This window comes from Leiobunum rupestre, chromosome 5, assembly GCF_980474605.1.
Source record: "Leiobunum rupestre chromosome 5, qqLeiRupe1.1.hap1, whole genome shotgun sequence".
NCBI lineage: Eukaryota > Metazoa > Arthropoda > Arachnida > Opiliones > Sclerosomatidae > Leiobunum > Leiobunum rupestre.
The window spans coordinates 43,318,529-43,338,298 of record NC_143388.1 but is presented as its reverse complement, the minus strand read 5'-3'; the positions used below and the strand labels follow the sequence as shown (position 1 = coordinate 43,338,298).

General features: G+C 34.1%; 2 protein-coding genes across 2 annotated transcripts; one reads left to right on the top strand and one right to left on the bottom strand.

The window, feature by feature from the left end:
* Positions 1 to 2,669: 2,669 nt before the first annotated feature.
* LOC149945153 (uncharacterized) lies at positions 2,670 to 6,731 on the bottom strand. The gene is made up of 4 exons (XM_090175992.1): positions 6,467 to 6,731; positions 6,307 to 6,391; positions 4,227 to 4,370; positions 2,670 to 2,780 (listed from the first exon to the last, which is right to left on the bottom strand). Exons 1-4 carry the CDS (start codon positions 6,536 to 6,538, stop codon positions 2,734 to 2,736), a joined length of 348 nt encoding a protein of 115 aa, XP_090032118.1. The 5' UTR covers positions 6,539 to 6,731; the 3' UTR covers positions 2,670 to 2,733.
* Positions 6,732 to 10,052: 3,321 nt separating this feature from the next.
* Positions 10,053 to 18,388, top strand: LOC149945152 (uncharacterized). The gene is made up of 5 exons (XM_090175790.1): positions 10,053 to 10,257; positions 10,452 to 10,475; positions 17,225 to 17,278; positions 17,869 to 17,925; positions 17,994 to 18,388. The coding sequence occupies exons 1-5, from the start codon at positions 10,205 to 10,207 to the stop codon at positions 18,289 to 18,291; spliced, it is 486 nt and encodes a 161-aa protein (XP_090031916.1). The 5' UTR covers positions 10,053 to 10,204; the 3' UTR covers positions 18,292 to 18,388.
* The last annotated feature ends 1,382 nt before the right edge of the window (positions 18,389 to 19,770 follow it).

Here is a 19,770-nt window from a genome sequence, read left to right as displayed (position 1 = left end):
CAATTGTATAATTGTACATTTGTTATACAATTGTTATACAATTGTATAATTGTACATTTGTTATACAATTGTTATACAATTGTTATACAATTGTATAATTGTACATTTGTTATACAATTGTTATACAATTGTTATACAATTGTATAATTGTACATTTGTTATACAATTGTATAATTGTACATTTGTTATACAATTGTATAATTGTACATTTGTTATACAATTGTTATACAATTGTATAATTGTACATTTGTTATACAATTGTTATACAATTGTATAATTGTACATTTGTTATACAATTGTTATACAATTGTATAATTGTACATTTTTATAACAAATAATAACACTTAAACTTGAGAACATTTACGACGAATGATGCGGCTCACACTTGACTTGACTATTTTGTGTCGATAATGATTCGCCGTGACCCACTGAATGCAAGCATATGAGGATCTGTAATAAGCTAATTTCATTATACAATTGCTCTAATAGGGACTTTTAAAATATATCAAAACGAAAAGACTACGGTTTATTCTTTCTTCTTTGGTTTTATTTTATACATATATTTAGAGCTCGGGGAAACGGATAAATTAACCACCGAAATTTCCATTAATCATAAAAATTCGGTTAACTGCGTATTTATGGATATTACCAGCGACTATTATACGATTTAATATGCAACAAATAAGTTTTTATTTTATATGGATATAAAAGAAATGAACGGAAAATTTCCTATCCGAACACCGAGCCCTACATATATTTAAAAATAAAACGAAATTATTCGTATCTTTCTTCTCTTCGTTTTATTATTAAATAATTTTATAAGGAAATTTTATAATAATTATATGTTTGAAATTCCACACTGCGCCACGAATAAAAAATTTACATCTATTTACTATAGTGGAATAAAACTCCTAGACTACTTGACAAACAAAATAGACATAAATAAAAAATATAATGAATTTAAACGTGATCTTAAGTCTGTCCTAATGGAAAGAGATGTATAAATTTTATTAAATCAATTCTTTTTTGTAACCTTTTTCAACGCGGTATTTTCTGTTTTAATATTTTCATTTTGTTATTTATATTTTATGTATTACATTTGTTAACCTTTAAAAAAAAATGTTACTATTGCCTTTAAATTATAAAAAATATTATTTAAAACAAACAAGGGCTTACAAGTCAAACAATGACTTAGCCCTACATCACATTTGTATCTTAATAGAAAAATTCAATAAACTTGAAACTTGAACTTGATTATTACCTGCGTTGCAGAATCAATTGGACGACCTCTGCGTTTGGTGATCCAAATCAGGCCTTAGCATTTCCCAAAGCTTTATAAATACCGTTTTAAGTAAACGATAATGTGCCCAAAATTCTTCATTAGTCTCTCAAGTAACATCCTTCCACGCGGTACATCTGGTTCAACATTATTCACACCTTGATTTATTGCATTTTCTCGACCAATAGGGCCAAAATAGCAACGTACTTTGCCATATTGGTTTAGCAGGAATATTTCCCGCCTTCGACTACCCACCGAAGTCCGAATGTCTTTTATTTCTCTCAAATGATCTGGACCTGCAGCCACGGCTCCATCAACACTCTACATTTCACTCATGCTCGATTTGGCGGTAGATTTGATTTCTTAACCAGTCTTTCAATGTTCAGAAGAATTTTTTTGGTGATTACTTATCAGTAGGCGACAGGGAAAGGGATGAATTTGTCTTTTAATGACAGTTACATTTAAAAATACCAAAGCTACTTCAATAAATAAATACGTATTGGTTAGAAATTGTAAAATATTTTATTACAAGGAGGCATAAGTAATGATTCGACAAACACTCAAATTAATAGATCTGTCTCGATAATAATTCGCCGTCTTTCCAAAACAAATACAGCATATGATAATGATAATCTATAATAAGATTATTTTATAATACAATCGCTCTAATAGTGACATTTTAAATATATTAAAACGAAGAGATCGTTCTTTCTTCGTTCTTGTTTTTGTTTTATTATAAGATAATAATAATGCTAAAGGATTTCATACCTGCGAAGCAAAATTTATTTTGGGCCCTTCAATTCGGGTCATACCCATATGTATTTATCTATCAATAAACCCAGTTTCAGGTAAAAAGGTAGATTGGTAGTGCCAAAAATTATTCATTAATCAATCATTGTATTCTTTCCAGCGGTATATCCGTTTCGATATTGCCTTTGATTTATCACGTTAGCTCAAAGAAACTCCGCCGCCATTATGTCAAAAAAAATTATTTTCGCCCAAGAAATCGTTTCGTAGAAAATACTAGAATTTGGTTTTTGAAAAAGGGTCGTTATTGTTCGAGAAACGCCCCCTTTCTCGTTATTAAGAGTGGTTAGAACTTCTTCCTCGCAGCGAGAAGAGCTGGGTTCAATTCCAACTGGTGGCACTGGGTGAAAACATGGAACTATTCCATCCGCACCTTTTATAAAAACTTGTTGAGGTTAACGATAAGTGTGAATAATGAAAATTCGTAACAATACAATTAAACATTAGAAGTTGAACGTTTGAGTTCTTAAATCTATTTTCTAATTAATTAGACCTAGGAAAAATACGGGGAACAAATGACAAAATTTTAATTATCAATTTATAAATGTAATCATAAATTACAAATGCATGTATTGTTGTTGAATATTTTCTTAAAATGATACAAGGAGAATCGTTCATTGTTCGATTGCTTTAGAAGGTCATTCTTGTTACGAACAGAAGGATCGACCTAATTGATCGTTAAACGTACATTTCACTGAAACAAATTAAAGAAATTGGTCAAAAAACTTACAAATCGGTTTCTCCTGATAGAAACTGGTACCCTTCATAGAATGTAATAATACTCAGCTAGGCTAATACCCAAGGCACCATCCTAAGTCCAAGTCATCTAGCGACTATTATTGCCTTGAACAGGTGGCCGGGTGGTGCCAAGCCGTACACGCCACGCGAGCCAACAGCTCCCTACACTCACTATTGCCGTTAACCTCAACAAGTTTTTGTGAAAAGGGGAAACCTGAGAACTCGAGGGAAACCCCTTAAACCAGTGGGGAGAGAACTTGCAAACTCTACGCAGGAGTGGTTCCGAGCTGCCACCCAGTGCCACAAGCTGGGAACAAACCCGGCTCCTCTTGCTGCGAGGCGAAAGTGCCAACCACTCCGCCACCCCACATTTACTTATACTTAAGGAGAATGACTATGTTGGGACGTTCCCCTGGAATAATACGTAACTTGAGATACGTGGTTTTGTAAAAATTGACATATTTAGATTCTACACCCCAATTTACGTATATAACATTAAAAACATTAATAGGTTGTAATTGGATTTATTTTTTTAAATCGATAAAACATTGAAACGTATCTTTGATATTCACAACTTATTTGGCGCAAAAGCACGTATCTTGCTTATTTTCAGCTCCTATCTCCCTTCATGACGCAAAACCACGTATCTCTAAAAATTCCCCTTTAGAAAAATATTTTTAAATTAAAATCCTCATAAATTCAATATTGAAACGAAATTAATTAACTATAAAATTAACTCACATGTAAAAACCTAACACGCGATTTCACAAGTCCCTGCAAAATTAAAAAATCCATTTTTCTCACCGAAAAGATACGTGGTTTTGTTTTAACGGCGACGAATAGTCTAATAGCTCCCAATGGTGGAGGGGGGATAAAAACTCTAGGTTGCCACAGTTTTTCCGATTTAAATTCCCTGACTTTTCCAGGTTTCCCTGGACATTTCTGGAGTTTTTCCCTAATTTATTTTATGCCACAATTTGGCAATTTATAACCTGTATTTTATCAAAGAATTCCCATTTGGAACCAAAATTAAATTATCTAGCTTTTATTCTGGACTTTTTCCTGATTTTTACACCCATATTAAAATTCCCTGATATTTCCAGGAATTACATGGTATTAATGAAACGTCACCAACGGGCGCCACAAAGTCGTTGGAAGACGTCAATTTTATTGAACCATTGTCACGTCGAGTCGTTTTGTTATTTGTAGAGGGAAGGAGCTTACTCTCCGAGGTTTGTCAAGATTGGTAATGACGTTAAAAGTCGTCTCAACACCGTCATTCTAGCCAAGTACTATATTCAGGATATATCTAAGATTGTCATTGGTGAGTGCGCAAATAGATAAACTTTTCTAGACCCTTTAAATATATTATAAATATTATTGATATTGAAGAGGAACTTACAATTTGTTTCGCATTTGCCGCAAAAGTAATTATCAGAGCTTTCAAGCTGTTGACCCATGTGACATCGGTCTCCAACCTTTCCCTTCGGTTGACAAGAACTTTCGATAACTTCACCCAACGCGAGATCAAGTTTCGTTCCAGTTTCTAACAATAATGAAATCATATGAGCATTAGGGCCATAGCTATCAGCGTTCATACAATTATTAGCCAACCGATTTCCCTGATATTTTCAGGTGAAAGTTAACATCAACAAAAACCAAAGTTTTATGATATTACGTCGCAAACACAATCAACTTCCATGAAAGTTTCTGTGCCTATTAACTTTCGACCATTTCAAATTGGAAAATTTGCAAACCAACGATTAGATATTTAGTAGATATTTAAATTTATTTATCATTTGAATGATTTTATCACACGGAATGAAATCGAAGATACTGAAATGCCGGCGTTGTCTAAATAAATCTACCTTCTACAGATTTTCTATTCATAAATTATTAAACGGAAAGGATTGGTCTGTGGTTCAACATAGGAAGACCATTATTCTAATATCTTGACAGACCTTTCAAAAAATATATGATTTATTTAGGCTACAGTTCGTATTTAAATTGCCACGTATTTTTAACAAAAACGATAATATCGTTCTTTGACTTGAGTATCCTACAGAAACGTATCTTTTGAAAGTTCTACCCACAAAAGGCACATCAAAAGGTTTTGTTATTGGGACCACCGATAGCTATGCAGGGTTACTCAACTTAGGTGAGGTTGTATTACGACGCTTTAACAGATATAGAAACGCGTGTCAAACAATAAGTCTTAATTCCTCCTACCTGTATGAAAGAGAGGGACTTTATGTTCCTTTCTCAACAACGCCCTCTATCGCTGATAAATAGAAGCTCGTTAAAAAATAGGTAAACACAGGTGTTGTCGATTAATTATGAAAATAATTTAACAACATCTATTTATTTGGCAACTTTAGTAAATATTTATTTATAATTTTTGTTATTAATGTAATTAAGAAAGTTAAATAACAGTTTACCTAGATTGCGCTTTTAGGTACAATAACGATAAAATGGCGGAAATCCTGGAAAAAAACAAGATTGACTAAAGGGGGCCATCGGTATGCTTCCGTAATCTACCCTCAAAAAGTGGAAAAACTCAGTTATGACCCTAAAATAGAAGGTCAAGGTGGAGCGACAGCCTAGAACGTAGTAGATCTTAAGCGTCACGGAAGTTTGACCTTCCCTACTAAGGTTAAAATAAAATATCAGCCAATCTGTACTATTAGCACCAAATCACATAGAAATATATAGAAATATCACGGCCCGTATTTGCCCAAATTGAAATTGCTATAACGTCGTGGGTCGTGCCAACGTATTTACGAGAGCGGGGCAAAACCCATATTATAAGCACATAGATAGGATGCGCCCAAAAAAATTCAGATATATAAAAACCAAAAGACAAGGGTGCCGCGTGTATAGTCAACCTGTTAGGTTGACTAAACATACGACACCCTTATGTTTTGTAAAAATCCGTCCGTGGCCAATAAGTATACTGTGTGAAATATAACTCTACGGAAACCCTGCCCTGTGAAATTGAAGCGGGGGTGACTTGCCCCCGCGGCTGGCTCGCCCCTGCAAGTTCGGATATCGAAACCCTTTTCATTTCTTATCTATTAATTTATCATTCAAATGTCTCGTATAAAGGTCTTCAGAGATACCCAATGAAAAAATTTATATGCCTTCGAGCCCCTTAAACGGGTATCGCGATCGCGAGAGATTTTTATAATCGATGTATCGACGTATCGTTTATATTTACCGTCTCAGCGGTAAGGGCATCATGAAAAAAATTAACACATAAATACGACGATGTAACTGAAGGAACCTATATGTACGATCTCGAAAATTGTCCACAAAATATTAACCTTTCTTATACCTTTTTTGCAGTCATGACAAATATTCAGGCAATCGGTAGGAATTTGAAAATTTAAATAGATATAAAATATGATAATAATATTTTAAGGTTTTCTACTATTGAAGCAATTCTAAAAATCTTAAAGATCTTTAGTATATATTTAACTTACGGTGATTTGACTTGCCACGTATTGTGACGCAACAATTTGACCTGCATCGTCTGTGAGAATGACACGATTTACCAACTGGTTGCTTCTGCAATAATCATGTAGAATACAATTAAACTAAAGTTGAGAAAACAATGTAATATTAGCATTCCTCTTAACCTACCCTTTGTCCGTTAGTAAAAACAAAAACCAAAGCCAAAACCAGGCAGAACACTGTAAATTTGATGGATCGCATTTTCAAAAATTTCCGCGGAACGTAAAACCGTTGCTTCGCGAAACTATCTCCGTCAAAATTCAAAGAAATACTAATAGAATAGAATACTTATAAATTGAACTTTCGTCCTTCCAGTGGAGTGTGCTAAGATTTAGAACCGGTTCGTGTGGCACTTTAAAATCCAGTTGTACGTCGTTCGATTAATTATTTCATCGGAAAACTATAGAAGAACTTGAAAAAATATTGAAATGAAACACGTCTGAGCTTTTGATTATCCAAGGTAACCGCATTCGCTCGCAGTTGTTCCAATTTCAACGTAAATCTTTATTCGCGTCATAAAGGTGGACCTACGAAAAGGCGCCATATTTCAAATTATGGTGAAATGGGGAAGATTTAAATTAACATTTCCGTTAAATAAAAAAACCGTGACATGATATAAAAGGCAAACGAAATTCTGTAATTCATTAATAATCGCCAATTAAAAAGTTATTTAGTAGTTGTTTTAAATCTATAAAATGCCAACTACACCGAATGAAATGTTTTGCATAGTCGTTAGTACCACTGTACCTTCAATGGGCTTTAATACTATTACCCACCATTGGAAGTTTTGGGCGCTTATGAAGGCGTGATGGTTAAGTCATAGATAGTTATCGATTTTGAGATTTTAAACGTTTTGAGTTATTTAATAAATTATAATAATATAATTATTAAGTTTATTATTGGTTTTTTAAATTCAGCAATACTAACGATCATTTGAAGTGATTTGGAAGAGGTTAGCGCTGTTTCATGGACTTAGTACTTTAAAAAACATTAATCCTACGTTAAATCTCTCTTATTTTCAAATAATTAATGTTGATTACTTTTGTGTTGCATTATCATTTAGAATTTTTAATTATGTTTGTGTATTGTAAGTCTACATGTAAAGACTAGATATTTTAAATAATAATGCTTGACCTTAACTAGAATATATAATAAATTTAATATTATATATTATATATTCTAGTTAAGGTAAAGCATAATTATTTAAAATATCTAGTCTTTACTAGACTTACAATACACAAACATGATCATAGTATCTACTATTGATAATGTTTATTAATAACTACTTAATGCTTCTATAATTTTTTACGCTTATCCAACTTGTTAAAAGTAGAAGTATAAAAACTAAAATTTATGGCGAAAACCGCATCAAAAAATATTGAGTGGTTAATTTTAATAAAATAAAGAAATTTCTGGAAATCAAAAAGCACGCGTCCGCCGCGACATCTGGTGAGAAGTCGGTGAGACAGAAAAACAACGTAAAAGCGCGCGCTGCTGAAGACGCGAAAAATATGTTTTGCACGCGCGGCGCGTTCCAGTTATAAGAGACCTAAGCAGTGGCGGCGCTAGGGGGTAGGCCAGGTAGGCCACTGCCTACCTGAAAATTTTTGAGGGGCCCCAAAATCACCCTATAAGGGGCCCCAAATTGATCTAGAAAGGGTCTCAAAATTGTCCCAAGAGATAAAATTATTTATAAATAACAATGAAACAATTGTCGATAATGTATTTAGAAATTTTTTAGGTATCTCCTAGTAAATAAAACCAGTTCTGTTATATTTGGACTCGTTTTACTGTTGTTAGAACTTTTTTGTTCGTCATGTACATCAGTACTTTATTTTATTGAAGCATTTCGTTGAGAAAAGGGGGGGTCCCGGGTCGGGGGCCCATTTATTTGGTTTGCCTACCCTCGCGAAAATTCCTGGCGCCGCCACTGGACCTAAGCCTAAATTGCGCGATTTTAAAAGTTAAGATAGTTCGCAAATCGCTCATACGAGGTTAGGGGCGCTGGCGGCAACCCCTAAGATGGCGGCGAAAATTCAAATCCAAACACCTGGCGTTATTTTTCGTTTAAACGTTTTGGGCCAAAAGCTATTTTTTCCAAAAGAAGGTACGTGTTAATATATTGAACGTCTTGTTAATCTTTTGATACGGAAATAAGGCCATATTTTGGAAATGCTTGGCATGTTACTTTATAGAAAGAATTATTATAGATCAGTTATGGATCTCACCATTTCCTAATATTTCCCAAACGTATTTAACTATGCTAATGTACATTTAAGCTGCTTTAATGCATTTTTCGTGTTCTTTTTTTTTGTAATTTACTCAACTATACTTTGGTCTATTTTTAACTTATTAATTATCCAAGGTATTTATTAAATATACCTTTAAGGCTATCTTTTCTTTACTTGATGCAATATAATTATACGTAGATCAACGGGCTTCTTCATTACTCTTTTTCTTCAACACAACAGAGCGGCTGGTGCGGGCACGACGAGGGTTTCAAAGATGCCTTGTACCTCGTTCCCGCCGTAGTAAAGTAGTAGTGATTGTTTCCTTGTTGCGTCTGTAATGCCGAGCGCCGAGATCAGCGTTTCGAAACGTTTTGTCCATTTAGTCCATTTAGTCCATCGAGGAGCGAGAGATTCACGGGACTCCCGTACAGAAAATGGAGGAAAATTTGGGAGACTCGCCATTATTTGAAAATTGGATAATTTGGGAAAAAGATGTTAAAGTGAAGCTAATCCCATCTCCGTCGCCAAAATGTGGTGTCTTACGATCAGGTTATAAGTTAAAAAAAAACAAAATAAGCTTTATATAATGACGTGATAATTTATTGCCCTGAGATTGGGTTATAATATTAGGCCCGAATGTCTCTTTATATTATATTCTCAGCGTGAGCCGCGTAAGGAATTTCGCGTGTTTTATCCTTTTTAAATTTTAAACTCCGAAGCCATTACAGGATTCCCCGTCCAACCAAGTGTTCAAAGCAATACTTTTATGGAAATTTATTTCAATAAATTGTAATAAAAAGGCTATGGGCAGAAATTCAACTTGTGGACTATTTTAATTTGAGTATTTTTCATTATTACTATTTTTTAAATGGTGAAAAGATGGTGATAAGATGTTAATAAATGAAATTCAAAGTAGATGGCATTATTTTATGACTATTATTTTTACTTTATCAAAAAGATGGAATTTTAAAATGTATTTTATAAATACCCAATAGATGGCATTGTCAAATTACTAACTAAAAACTGTGCCGTTAATTTTGAGAACATGTAGGTGGCATTTTTACGTTACTTTTGCGTCATCACTAGTAGCGTCACTAATATCATTACGTCGCGCCAATCCTTTATATAATTGGCCAAGCAAGATGGAATATAATAGGGAATCCGGAAGTTTTCTTCGAAAGGTAACGCCGAAGTAAGATACGCGTTTCAATTCTTACGTGATGGGTCAGGCAGAGTCCGGCCAACTGGGTCTCTCTAACACGCTTGCCTAAAATACTCATAAAAAAAGAGTTATTTTTCTTCAATCGGTCATTCTAATTTCATTATACGTAACCACATCATCGTATGACCAACATAGTATAGTCTTTTCATTTTGATATTCGCCATCAGTTCAGCTTCACTTTCGATTTAGTTTATGACCGAATCGTTAACTGAAATTCGATGACGTTGCTGTACATTATTTCTTATTATCAATCATGGTTAGTTCGGCGGAATTTTATGACAATCCAATGTATTGAGAAATTAAACCCTTCCAACCCAATTTATATTCGTTCTTGCGCTTAATTAAATATACAATTACATTTTACTTATCTTTTGAAAATCTTAAAAATAACTTACTTTGTGGTGACGTTAAACCATGGACGAAACGAATAATGAAGATAAAGGAATTGACATCTATAAATCATACAGGTAACATCTCCGAAACATTTTAAATTTTAAATCTTAGTCAATATTATAATGATAAAATACGCGAAAAAGTAGATACGTCCATTATGGACGTATCTACTTTTTCGCGTATTTTATCATCCTTCTCACAGTCCATAGGTGGTTTCTTCTAACTTAACTTATCAATATTATAATGTTTTATTGTTCTTTCATTAAAGGCCAAAGCGGTTGCTGTTCCCAAAGTACGGTATAACAAAAAAAACTACGTCAGAAGTCTATAGTTTCTTCAAACTCAGGGAAGTATGAACGCTATTACCGCTTAGGGATCTCCGAGACGTTTATTTTTAATGGGTGCAACCGTGCAAGATTCGTTTGGCAATAGGGGAGAAAGGAAAAGGGTTGATTCAAAGAATATAAAGCCCCAGGAATGGAAGGTGTAGCTCCGTCTAGTGGAACTTTTATGCCTCTCGTTTTTAAAGAGAGATCGGGTTGCGTTAACCGTTTCCGGTTACTCTGAATTTCTCTGCCGGAAGTTTCTAACTCAACCAAAACACGCGGCCAATAATATCAATCCTTCCATTCCTGGGGCTTTATATTCTTAGGTTGATTGACAAGGAATAGGATTATCAACTATTTATTGACATACACAAATTAATATACATAAACACTAACATTTAGACAAATCAGGATTGGGGGAGGTTAAACACCGATTTCTTTACTAGGGGTTAGGATATTTACGCGACACTTCAACTTCCAAAAATAAAGGGAATTAGGGGTTTCATTATCTTAACATAAGATTTCTAGGGATCGCGACTCAAACTTTAATAGGCAATCGGAGGAATGTTTCGCTACGGTTTGTTATTTCGAGCCAGGACCTCGGCTTTCTCCAGCCCGAATAGACGCTTCAATAAATCATCCTCCATGAAATTGCCATGAAATAATATTTCTGAGAGCCAGCACCTGCAAGTCACTGTTTATATTAGTGCTTGTTAAAATAATGGACATTTCATATTTACGGCAGCAACAAGCGTTCCCCGTGGCGTTCCCTTTTAACCAAGTAGCTTTTTTGAAATATTAAGGCTTGGCAAAAACACGACGTTCTGTTTACAGTTGAAGTTTCCATTATTTCCACAAACATTATATAAACAATACCTTACGGGTCCTGGCTCTCGGAAGTATTACTTCTTGGCGATTTCCTGGGAGTATGATTTATTTAAGCGCCTATTGGAATTGTCTAATATTTCGTCGGTCTCTTGGTTTGATCCTCCTTCTATTTGGGGAGGGTTTAAACGTAGGGTGCCGGAAGGTTGGGATTGGGTGCCCTAGTTACTTTTGGTTGTGGTCTTGGATGACAAGCGGTAAATTTTCCCCTCGTGCTGTGAATCGGGCTCGTAAAGTTTCCATCAAGGGGGTGATGTTTGAGGGGGCTTCTTCCTTTCCTGACCAGGAGGGCTATTCTGTAATTTTTTTAGTTGTCGAACTCGATAGCGAATCGAAGACGATTTCGAAAGGCCCCATAGCGATCGAGATGTGCTATTCTGTAGCTCGTTCGCTTCGAGTTCGCTACGGGAGATGTCGATTTTCGATAAAAGGATTAAAGTCGAAAACGAGTAAGTAGTTCCTTTAATTATTGACCAATGAGATCGAGGATTTTGGAAACGATTGAGAAGGAACTAATTTTCTGCAATTCTTACACCCGTACGTGTGACTGTGTGTAAGTAAATTTGATAGCTTCATCAAATATAATTCTGACTTACCAAAAAAAATTAATTATATTATATTAAATACCCACAGTATTTATATTTATGAAATATAATATTAGAATTATTATTATTATTATTATTAATTAATTTTAAGAAATAATTATGCAACAACCAAAAAGTTAACAATCTAAAAACATACATTAAATTAATAAATAAAGAATTTCGTGATTATTAACTTAATTTAAATTTACGAAATAAATTCAAAGTATTTATTCCGATTGGTTACAAGAAAAACGTGTTAAGTAAATGAGTAGGTTGATTCGCTTATTGTAAATTGTTTAATTTAGAAATTAATTTAATTGAAGAAGTGACTTTAAAATTGGTAACGTAATTTATTTTAAATATAAATAATTGAAAAGTAATTAATTACTAATTAACTTCTGACGTTAGTATAATTATATACGCGTTAAGTAAATGACTTCATGTAATTTATAGTTAATTGAATTTCGGTTAACTACCTAGTTTAGTTAAATACTGATTGAATGAGTTGATTGTAGCTTGGTATGCCTTTGAAACTAAGTACCTGTATAATTACAGTTATTTTTAATTTATGGATTAAATATTTCGTTATTAAAGTAATCATTACTATTAATATAACACGTAATCATCAACTTTTGGAGCTATTCCACAATTAACTTAAACTTGCAAGTTTGAAAATACATTTAATTAGGGACATCGCACTTCTTCTATGGGAATTGGCTTTCGACCGATTTTTTTCAAATTGAAACATGTTGAGGGCTTGATCAAAGGAGCAAAATTGTCCATTGCCATTTTTCCTAGCTTCTATAGTCTGGTATAATGTACACCTCCATGTAACTTGAAAAAGCTGCAAGGGAAAAGTTGCGACGGCCTTTCGTTTTGCCATGGCAAACGAAAACGTTTTTGACAACATGATTTGGAATTATTTCCATTGAAAATAACATGGGAATCTGAAGGATTTTAAGGGTACCCCAATTGACCAAATTGCATTTAAATTTGATTAAATTAAATTTTTAAAATCAATTTAAATGTTTTTTTAACGTTTTTGACATTTTCAAAATATTTCAATTTTTAAAGGTTTCACAGGGGGGGTTAAATTCCTTCAGATTCCCATGTTATTTTCAATGGAAATAATTCCAAATCATGTTGTCAAAAACGTTTCCGGTTGCCATGGCAAAACGAAAGCCCGTCGCAACTTTTCCCTTGTAGTTTTTTTAAGGTACATGGAGGTGTACATTATACCCGAGTTTGAACAAAATCGGTGATTATCACCTCGGGTCGTCTCCTTGTTAGTGTAGTCTATTTGTTAAAAGAAGTCTCGACCCATCGCTTAGCGCTCTATGTTTGCGCGTCGCTAGTCCGGGCTCACTATCAATAGAGGTTTCTTGCCGAAATTCCGGGTGCTTCCCAAAACCGAGCGTCGTATTTGGTTTCGTTCTGTTCGTACGACGTTCGGATCGCACGATGAACGAACTCAGTAGATAAATAGTTAAGTATTGAGTCTTAACTGTCGTGTGACCGTGACTTTAACCGACTATGTGCTGTATCGATAAATAAGTGTTTGATCTGTTGTTGAGTGACTGTTTCTTACCTATGAGGCTATGAGCGATTGTTGAATGTGGGATTCAACGAAACGGTTAATCATATTTATTCTGATTTCTTTAGTATTTCTTTTATTTTATTATTGCTCATAAAATATTGAATAATTAATAATTCCACGTACGAAAATTCATCGAATAATAAGTTGCGAGAAAAGAAATAATGAAGTAGTGTAAAAATCTTGGCAAGAAAACGCTATTGATAGTGAGCCCGGACTAGCGACGCGCGAGCGTAGAGCGCTAACCGATGGGCCGTGACTCCATTTAACAAATAGACTATAGTAAGTGTTGTCCACTTTTGACCGCGGATACTGGACAAACTATAGTAGCTAGGGAAAAATGGCAATAGACAATTTTGCTCCTTTGATCAAGCTTAGCAACATGTTTCATTTTGAAAAAAATCTGTCGAAAGCCAAATCCCATAGAAGAAGTGTGATGTCCTTTAATATAGTCAGTTGCAGGCTAAGAAAGACAAAATATATAGTACAATCGGCGCAAGGATGCCTCAGATCGTTTCCGGTCAATTCCACCGCGCGAAATTTGAATTTTGCCATTTTACGGTCAAATTCGTCTCTTAGCGCCATCTAGAAACCAAAATCGGAATCTTTTTTTAATTTAATAATTGTGGTGGCGAGAAAATTTAAACGATAAGGCATTCCTATCATTCTTAAATTTAAAATAGTATGTACAATTATTTAATTTTGTAAATTTATTTCTACGTATTACCATTTAAATTGGCGGTTTCTTTTAAAATAATTACCACCCTGTCTTGGGGCTAACGTTGTCTTAATGAGCTATAAACGTTTAAAATTATGTTTTTCTCTTTACTTGTTAACAATAAACCTTTATCGTGCTTTTTATAGTAACCTCTTGGGCTATATTTAAAATATTTGAAACTTCCATTATCGAACTTTAGCAAAATAATTCGGCTGTATTCAGTAATTAAACTCATGACAACATGATATTAAAAAAATAGATTCCAATTTCGGTTCCTAGATGGCGCGAAAAGACGATGAAAATCACGAAATTTTAAATTGACCATAAAGTGGTCAAATTCAAGCTTCGCGCGGTCGACTGGCCGGAAATGGTAAGATGTATCCTTGCGCTGACTATACTATATATTTGGTCTTTCTTAGCCTGCAACTCACTATACCAATTTTGTGTTTTAACACTCGTAATGAACTAAATAAGGTAAATTTACTTTTTACATTAAGCCCTACAATAGAAAAGCTCGTAGTCGGTTACTAATTCCTTGATATTTTATAAATTTAATGTCTACATTACGCCTGCTTAAAAAAATTATTTTATTAAATTCACAATGCAAATTAATAATTTGTATATAAGCTAAAATTACCTCAGCCGTATATTTCGTTCATTAAGGCGATTACGCGATCGAAAAACTTATTTTCTAATCGAAAAATTCCTTCTCGAAAACGAAGTTGACAGCTCCAACCCTGTCGAGACGGACTTCCAGATCTCTCTCGAAAATTGAGAATAAAAATTCGACAAAAAGTTTGAGAATACCATTTTTGTTATTTTCGAGAGGGATGTCAATCGTCATCTCGCTCTTGAAGCTTCCAGAATAGCCTCCCGGGTTTCTAGGCGCGCTGGGGTTGAGTTTCGTGGTGCAATCGACATTTCAAAGTTGTTTTTCTCGACAATCTCTTCCTTTCGCTGGCGCCAATTTAGCTGGGACACTGGGAAGAGTCTCTTTAACTAAGCCTTGGCTGGATAAATACTTAATAGCTTTATTTTTATAATTGGTTTGAAGGGGATTTAAGGGATACCGATTATGAATATGGTCAGATTATCAGAAGTGGTTTAGTTATAAAAGGATGTAATTTTAATTGTACGCACTTTTAATTGAGCTTTAGACCTTTTCATTATAGAGGATATACGATAAGTTAAGTTAGAAGAAACCACCTATGGACTGTGAGAAGGATGATAAAATACGCGAAAAAGTAGATAAGTCCATAATTAAAAGGGATAATATAGCTAAATCCTAAACAAATTTGAAGAAATTTAAAAACTTACTAATAACTCGTACCGATAGGTCTTCGAGCAACGCGAAACTCGGATCAAATAGATCTTCGAGTAATAAACTAAATTAAAAATACATAAAATAGCCAGAAATTCCAACGGTAGACCGGTTTCGTTCTATTTGGAACTCGTCAGTACCGTGCGGGAAATCTGGCTGGCGACTATCAAATCGAAAAGAGAAACTAAGCCTAAACATTTAAAATTTCAAAACGCGTTGCATATAGCAACGGAAAGCCGAAAAGGGGGGAGTGTGGTGGAGAATAGTATATACGATAAGTTAAGTTAGAAGAAACCACCTATGGACTGTGAGAAGGATGATAAAATACGCGAAAAGTAGATAAGTCCATAATTAAAAGGGATAATATAGCTAAATCCTAAACAAATTTGAAGAAATTTAAAAACTTACTAATAACTCGTACCGATAGGTCTTCGAGCAACGCGAAACTCGGATCAAATAGATCTTCGAGTAATAAACTAAATTAAAAATACATAAAATAGCCAGAAATTCCAACGGTAGACCGGTTTCGTTCTATTTGGCTTAGTTTCTCTTTTCGATTTGATAGTCGCCAGCCAGATTTCCCGCACGGTACTGATGAGTTCCAAATAGAACGAAACCGGTCTACCGTTGGAATTTCTGGCTATTTTATGTATTTTTAATTTAGTTTATTACTCGAAGATCTATTTGATCCGAGTTTCGCGTTGCTCGAAGACCTATCGGTACGAGTTATTAGTAAGTTTTTAAATTTCTTAAAATTTGTTTAGGATTTAGCTATATTATCCCTTTTAATTATGGACTTATCTACTTTTTCGCGTATTTTATCATCATTATAGAGGAGCCAATCTGTAAAGACAGGAATCCATACCTCTACTTGGAATGATTATCGCGGCAGATTTTCGTCTCGATGTGGCTGACGGCTTTTTTTTGACGTAACTATGTTAACTTAACAAACAACTACGTAATAGGGGATTTTTTATCTCGTAGGTGGGGCCAAAGCCGTCAGAGTGATCGTACGCGATACGGCAGGATAAACATTCCAAGTAGAGGTATGGATACCTTGTAGAGGTTAATGATACGTATCACAAAGAAATATTAAAACAATATTAATAACACTGACACAAAACACAACAAATACTTTCAACATAAAAATACACTTGGAAACAAAAAATTATGAGGATAATTGAGACTAAGAGGATCTTAATATATATTTATAATAAAATATTTCAGGTTACACGACACTTATATCAGCTTCTTTCGACGCTGGGCCGACTGATTATGTATTGTAACATTGCTAAATGTCTATTCGTAGCGTACGCTTTTGTCGAATATAAGGTGTCAAATGTGGTCTCCGACGGGACTGAAAATTTATTATTTCTGTTTTTTATGTGCATTTTAAAATGTTTTAGAGATTCAGTTTCCTCTATTAAGAAAAAAATTCGATGAGAAATACGACATCTACAACATGCATACATTTGTTGATAATCCTATCCCCAGAGTTCCAATTTTGTAGTCGGCGGTTCTTATAGCTTTCTTACTTCCAACCCAAAAGGGGTTATTAAACCTTCTGACTGGTTTTTCAAATAAACTTAACGGTTTGGTCTTATTTTTACCAGTGACCAAGATCCGATCGCCCAATATTTTTGGTTAACATATACGGCTTATGACATGTAAGTAGAGAAACTGTTTTATTTGTTCCAATTATGAATGCACTGACGAAGCTCGTGTAGTTTGAGAGTTATCTCCGCACTGGTTAAAAGGGTTAGCCTTGTGAGTGTAGGGAGCTGCTGACTCGCGTGGAATTAATTTCTTGCCACCGGCCTCCTACGCAATTTAACCTGGCCACCTGATTTAGAGGCATTAAAAGTCGCTAGAAGTCTTCAGGAATTTTTTTTTTATTGTAACCCCCACCCCATACATATTGACTTAAAAATTAAATGTTGCCAAATTTTTTGTATAAATCGACTTGAGGAGGCCCCTCAAGTCTATTTGTGGACCCTAAGGGAAACAAACGTAAGCTATAACCTTTCTCGCCCACCCAAAACGCCGCGCCTGGTTGACTTGGATTTAGGGTGGTTCCTTGGGTATTAACCTAGCTTATTATTACTATTATTATTAATATAAGATGTCGTTGGGGGCTTTACGGATTATATTTAATAAGGCGAATCCATTCTTGAGAAAACACTAACAAGTGATGCGTAGGCAGCGTAGCGCCATCTTTACATAGTCAGAGTGAAAATTTTCTCATTATTATTTTCAGGCCACCCGATAAAGAAAGACATACCGCAACTGAATGGATTAAAAGAAACAGATCAAAGTAAAGGATTTTTTTTTAAGATTATTGATCAAGAAAAAATATTTTACATTTTAATTTTACTTTTTTAGACTCGTTGCTGCTTCTACTCCTAGAGGGAAAATTACAAAGACGGTAAACACAATTCAACTGGAAGAGTCCGATTCAAGTGAAAAAGAAGAATCTGGTTCCGGTCCCCTGGAACAATCTCATTCAAGTCCTCTGGAACAATCTGATTCAAGTCCCCTGGAACAATCTGATTCAAGTGCCTTGGAACAATCTGATACAAGTCCCTTGAAACAATCTGGTTCAAGTCCATGTGAAGACTCTGATTCAAGTGCCTTGGAACAATCTGGTTCAAGTTCACGTGAAGACTCTGATTCAAATTAATTCGAAAAGTCTGATTTAAATGTTTCGGTCGGTTAGTTATAATTAGAAAGTTATATATTTTGTTAGTGAGATTACATAAAACGTCATTTTAGTAAATATCAATAATTGTAAAGAATAATGGACTTATTAGGACGAAGATCAAATTGAATGATAAAGAGAATAATTGTGAATAATACCTGATTTGTTATGAAAATTATATTAAAAGTAATTTCAGTTTAAATTCATAATTATAAAAAAAAAAATTGTTGTTATTAATCTTTTTTTTTAAACGCAATGTCGCTTAATGCAAAAAATTAGAACGTCTTAAGAATAATTGAAATGTTCTTAAAAAGATTATATTAAAGAATATGTGAACCACAATGTACTTTCAGTCTGGGAGAATAAATACGATGAGACGATTTTTAAGTTTATACCAAAACCCATGCACGAAATTAAATATAACGAGATCATAAAAATCTTTTGAGATACCTCAAAACCATGCATGAATTTAATTCAAATGAGATTAAAATCCTTTGCGATACCTCAAAACCATGCATGAAATTAATTAAACGAAATAAAAATCCTTTGAAATACCTCAAAACCCACGCAAAATTAATTAAAACGAAATCCTAAGCCCCTTTTAAATACCTCAAAAGTCAAAACCCACGCAAAAAATTAAAACGAAATCCAAAACCCATGTCAAATACCTCAAAAACCACGCAAAAAATTCACTAAAAATAAATCAAAAACTACCTTTCAAATACCTCGAAACAAATGCCTGAATTTAATTTAAAAAATAATTAAAACGAGAAGAGCGTGTAGAGAAAGAATAATTTACCCTCACCCACGCAAGAAACATGATGGGGAAAAATGAATAACGTCAGCAATAAATATAGATGGCAATCGCGTCGCTAGTTCACTGCTTTCATATCCTGTCAACAAATGGTTTCTTCACTTTCCTTTATTTAAAATAGACGTATTTACAAAGAATAAAATGAATAAAAAATAGAAAATGATATAAAATACGATGGTGTACAGATGGCGATAGCTACGCTACTTTCATGTACGCTGTTCTGTTGACGATATTTCATTCATAGCAGGTGTTCATCAATTTTGAAAGGCATAAAATCGATAAGCGCATGTAGGCGCAAGACCTCATCATTAAACTAAAAAGGAAAAGGGGTCAGAATTGTAGTGACTACTAACTTGTTTCGTTGCTGTCCTGTTGCGTTGTTGGTGCTTACGAAGGTTTTCGTGCCTTGAAGCCCTCTCGATTTTGCCACCTTAACTGAAATTTTCGAACTCTAGAAAAATCTTACGAACGGGAGGCTATTCGAGTACTAGTATTCCGACCGAGGCTTCGCGTCAAATTTTTATCTTAAATTAGAATAAACATCTTTTCAGTTGAACAAAATTCATTTAAAAAATGTAAAGGTACACACTTACATTACGTTTATCAACAAAGATTTGATTATTATATTTTAAAGACTTTTAAATAGA

Excerpts from the sequence above, each read along its gene's own strand:
- LOC149945153 (XM_090175992.1), bottom strand. The coding sequence starts at position 6,538 with ATGCGATCCATCAAATTTACAGTGTTCTGCCTGGTTTTGGCTTTGGTT. Across the intron at positions 6,392-6,466 it reads TTTTTACTAACGGACAAAGG|AAGCAACCAGTTGGTAAATC; the intron begins GTAGGTTAAGAG and ends TGATTATTGCAG. Across the intron at positions 4,371-6,306 it reads ACGTGGCAAGTCAAATCACC|AAACTGGAACGAAACTTGAT; the intron begins GTAAGTTAAATA and ends CATTATTGTTAG.
- LOC149945152 (XM_090175790.1), top strand. The coding sequence starts at position 10,205 with ATGGACGAAACGAATAATGAAGATAAAGGAATTGACATCTATAAATCA. Across the intron at positions 10,476-17,224 it reads AAGCGGTTGCTGTTCCCAAA|TGACCAAGATCCGATCGCCC; the intron begins GTACGGTATAAC and ends TATTTTTACCAG. Across the intron at positions 17,926-17,993 it reads ATTAAAAGAAACAGATCAAA|ACTCGTTGCTGCTTCTACTC; the intron begins GTAAAGGATTTT and ends TTACTTTTTTAG.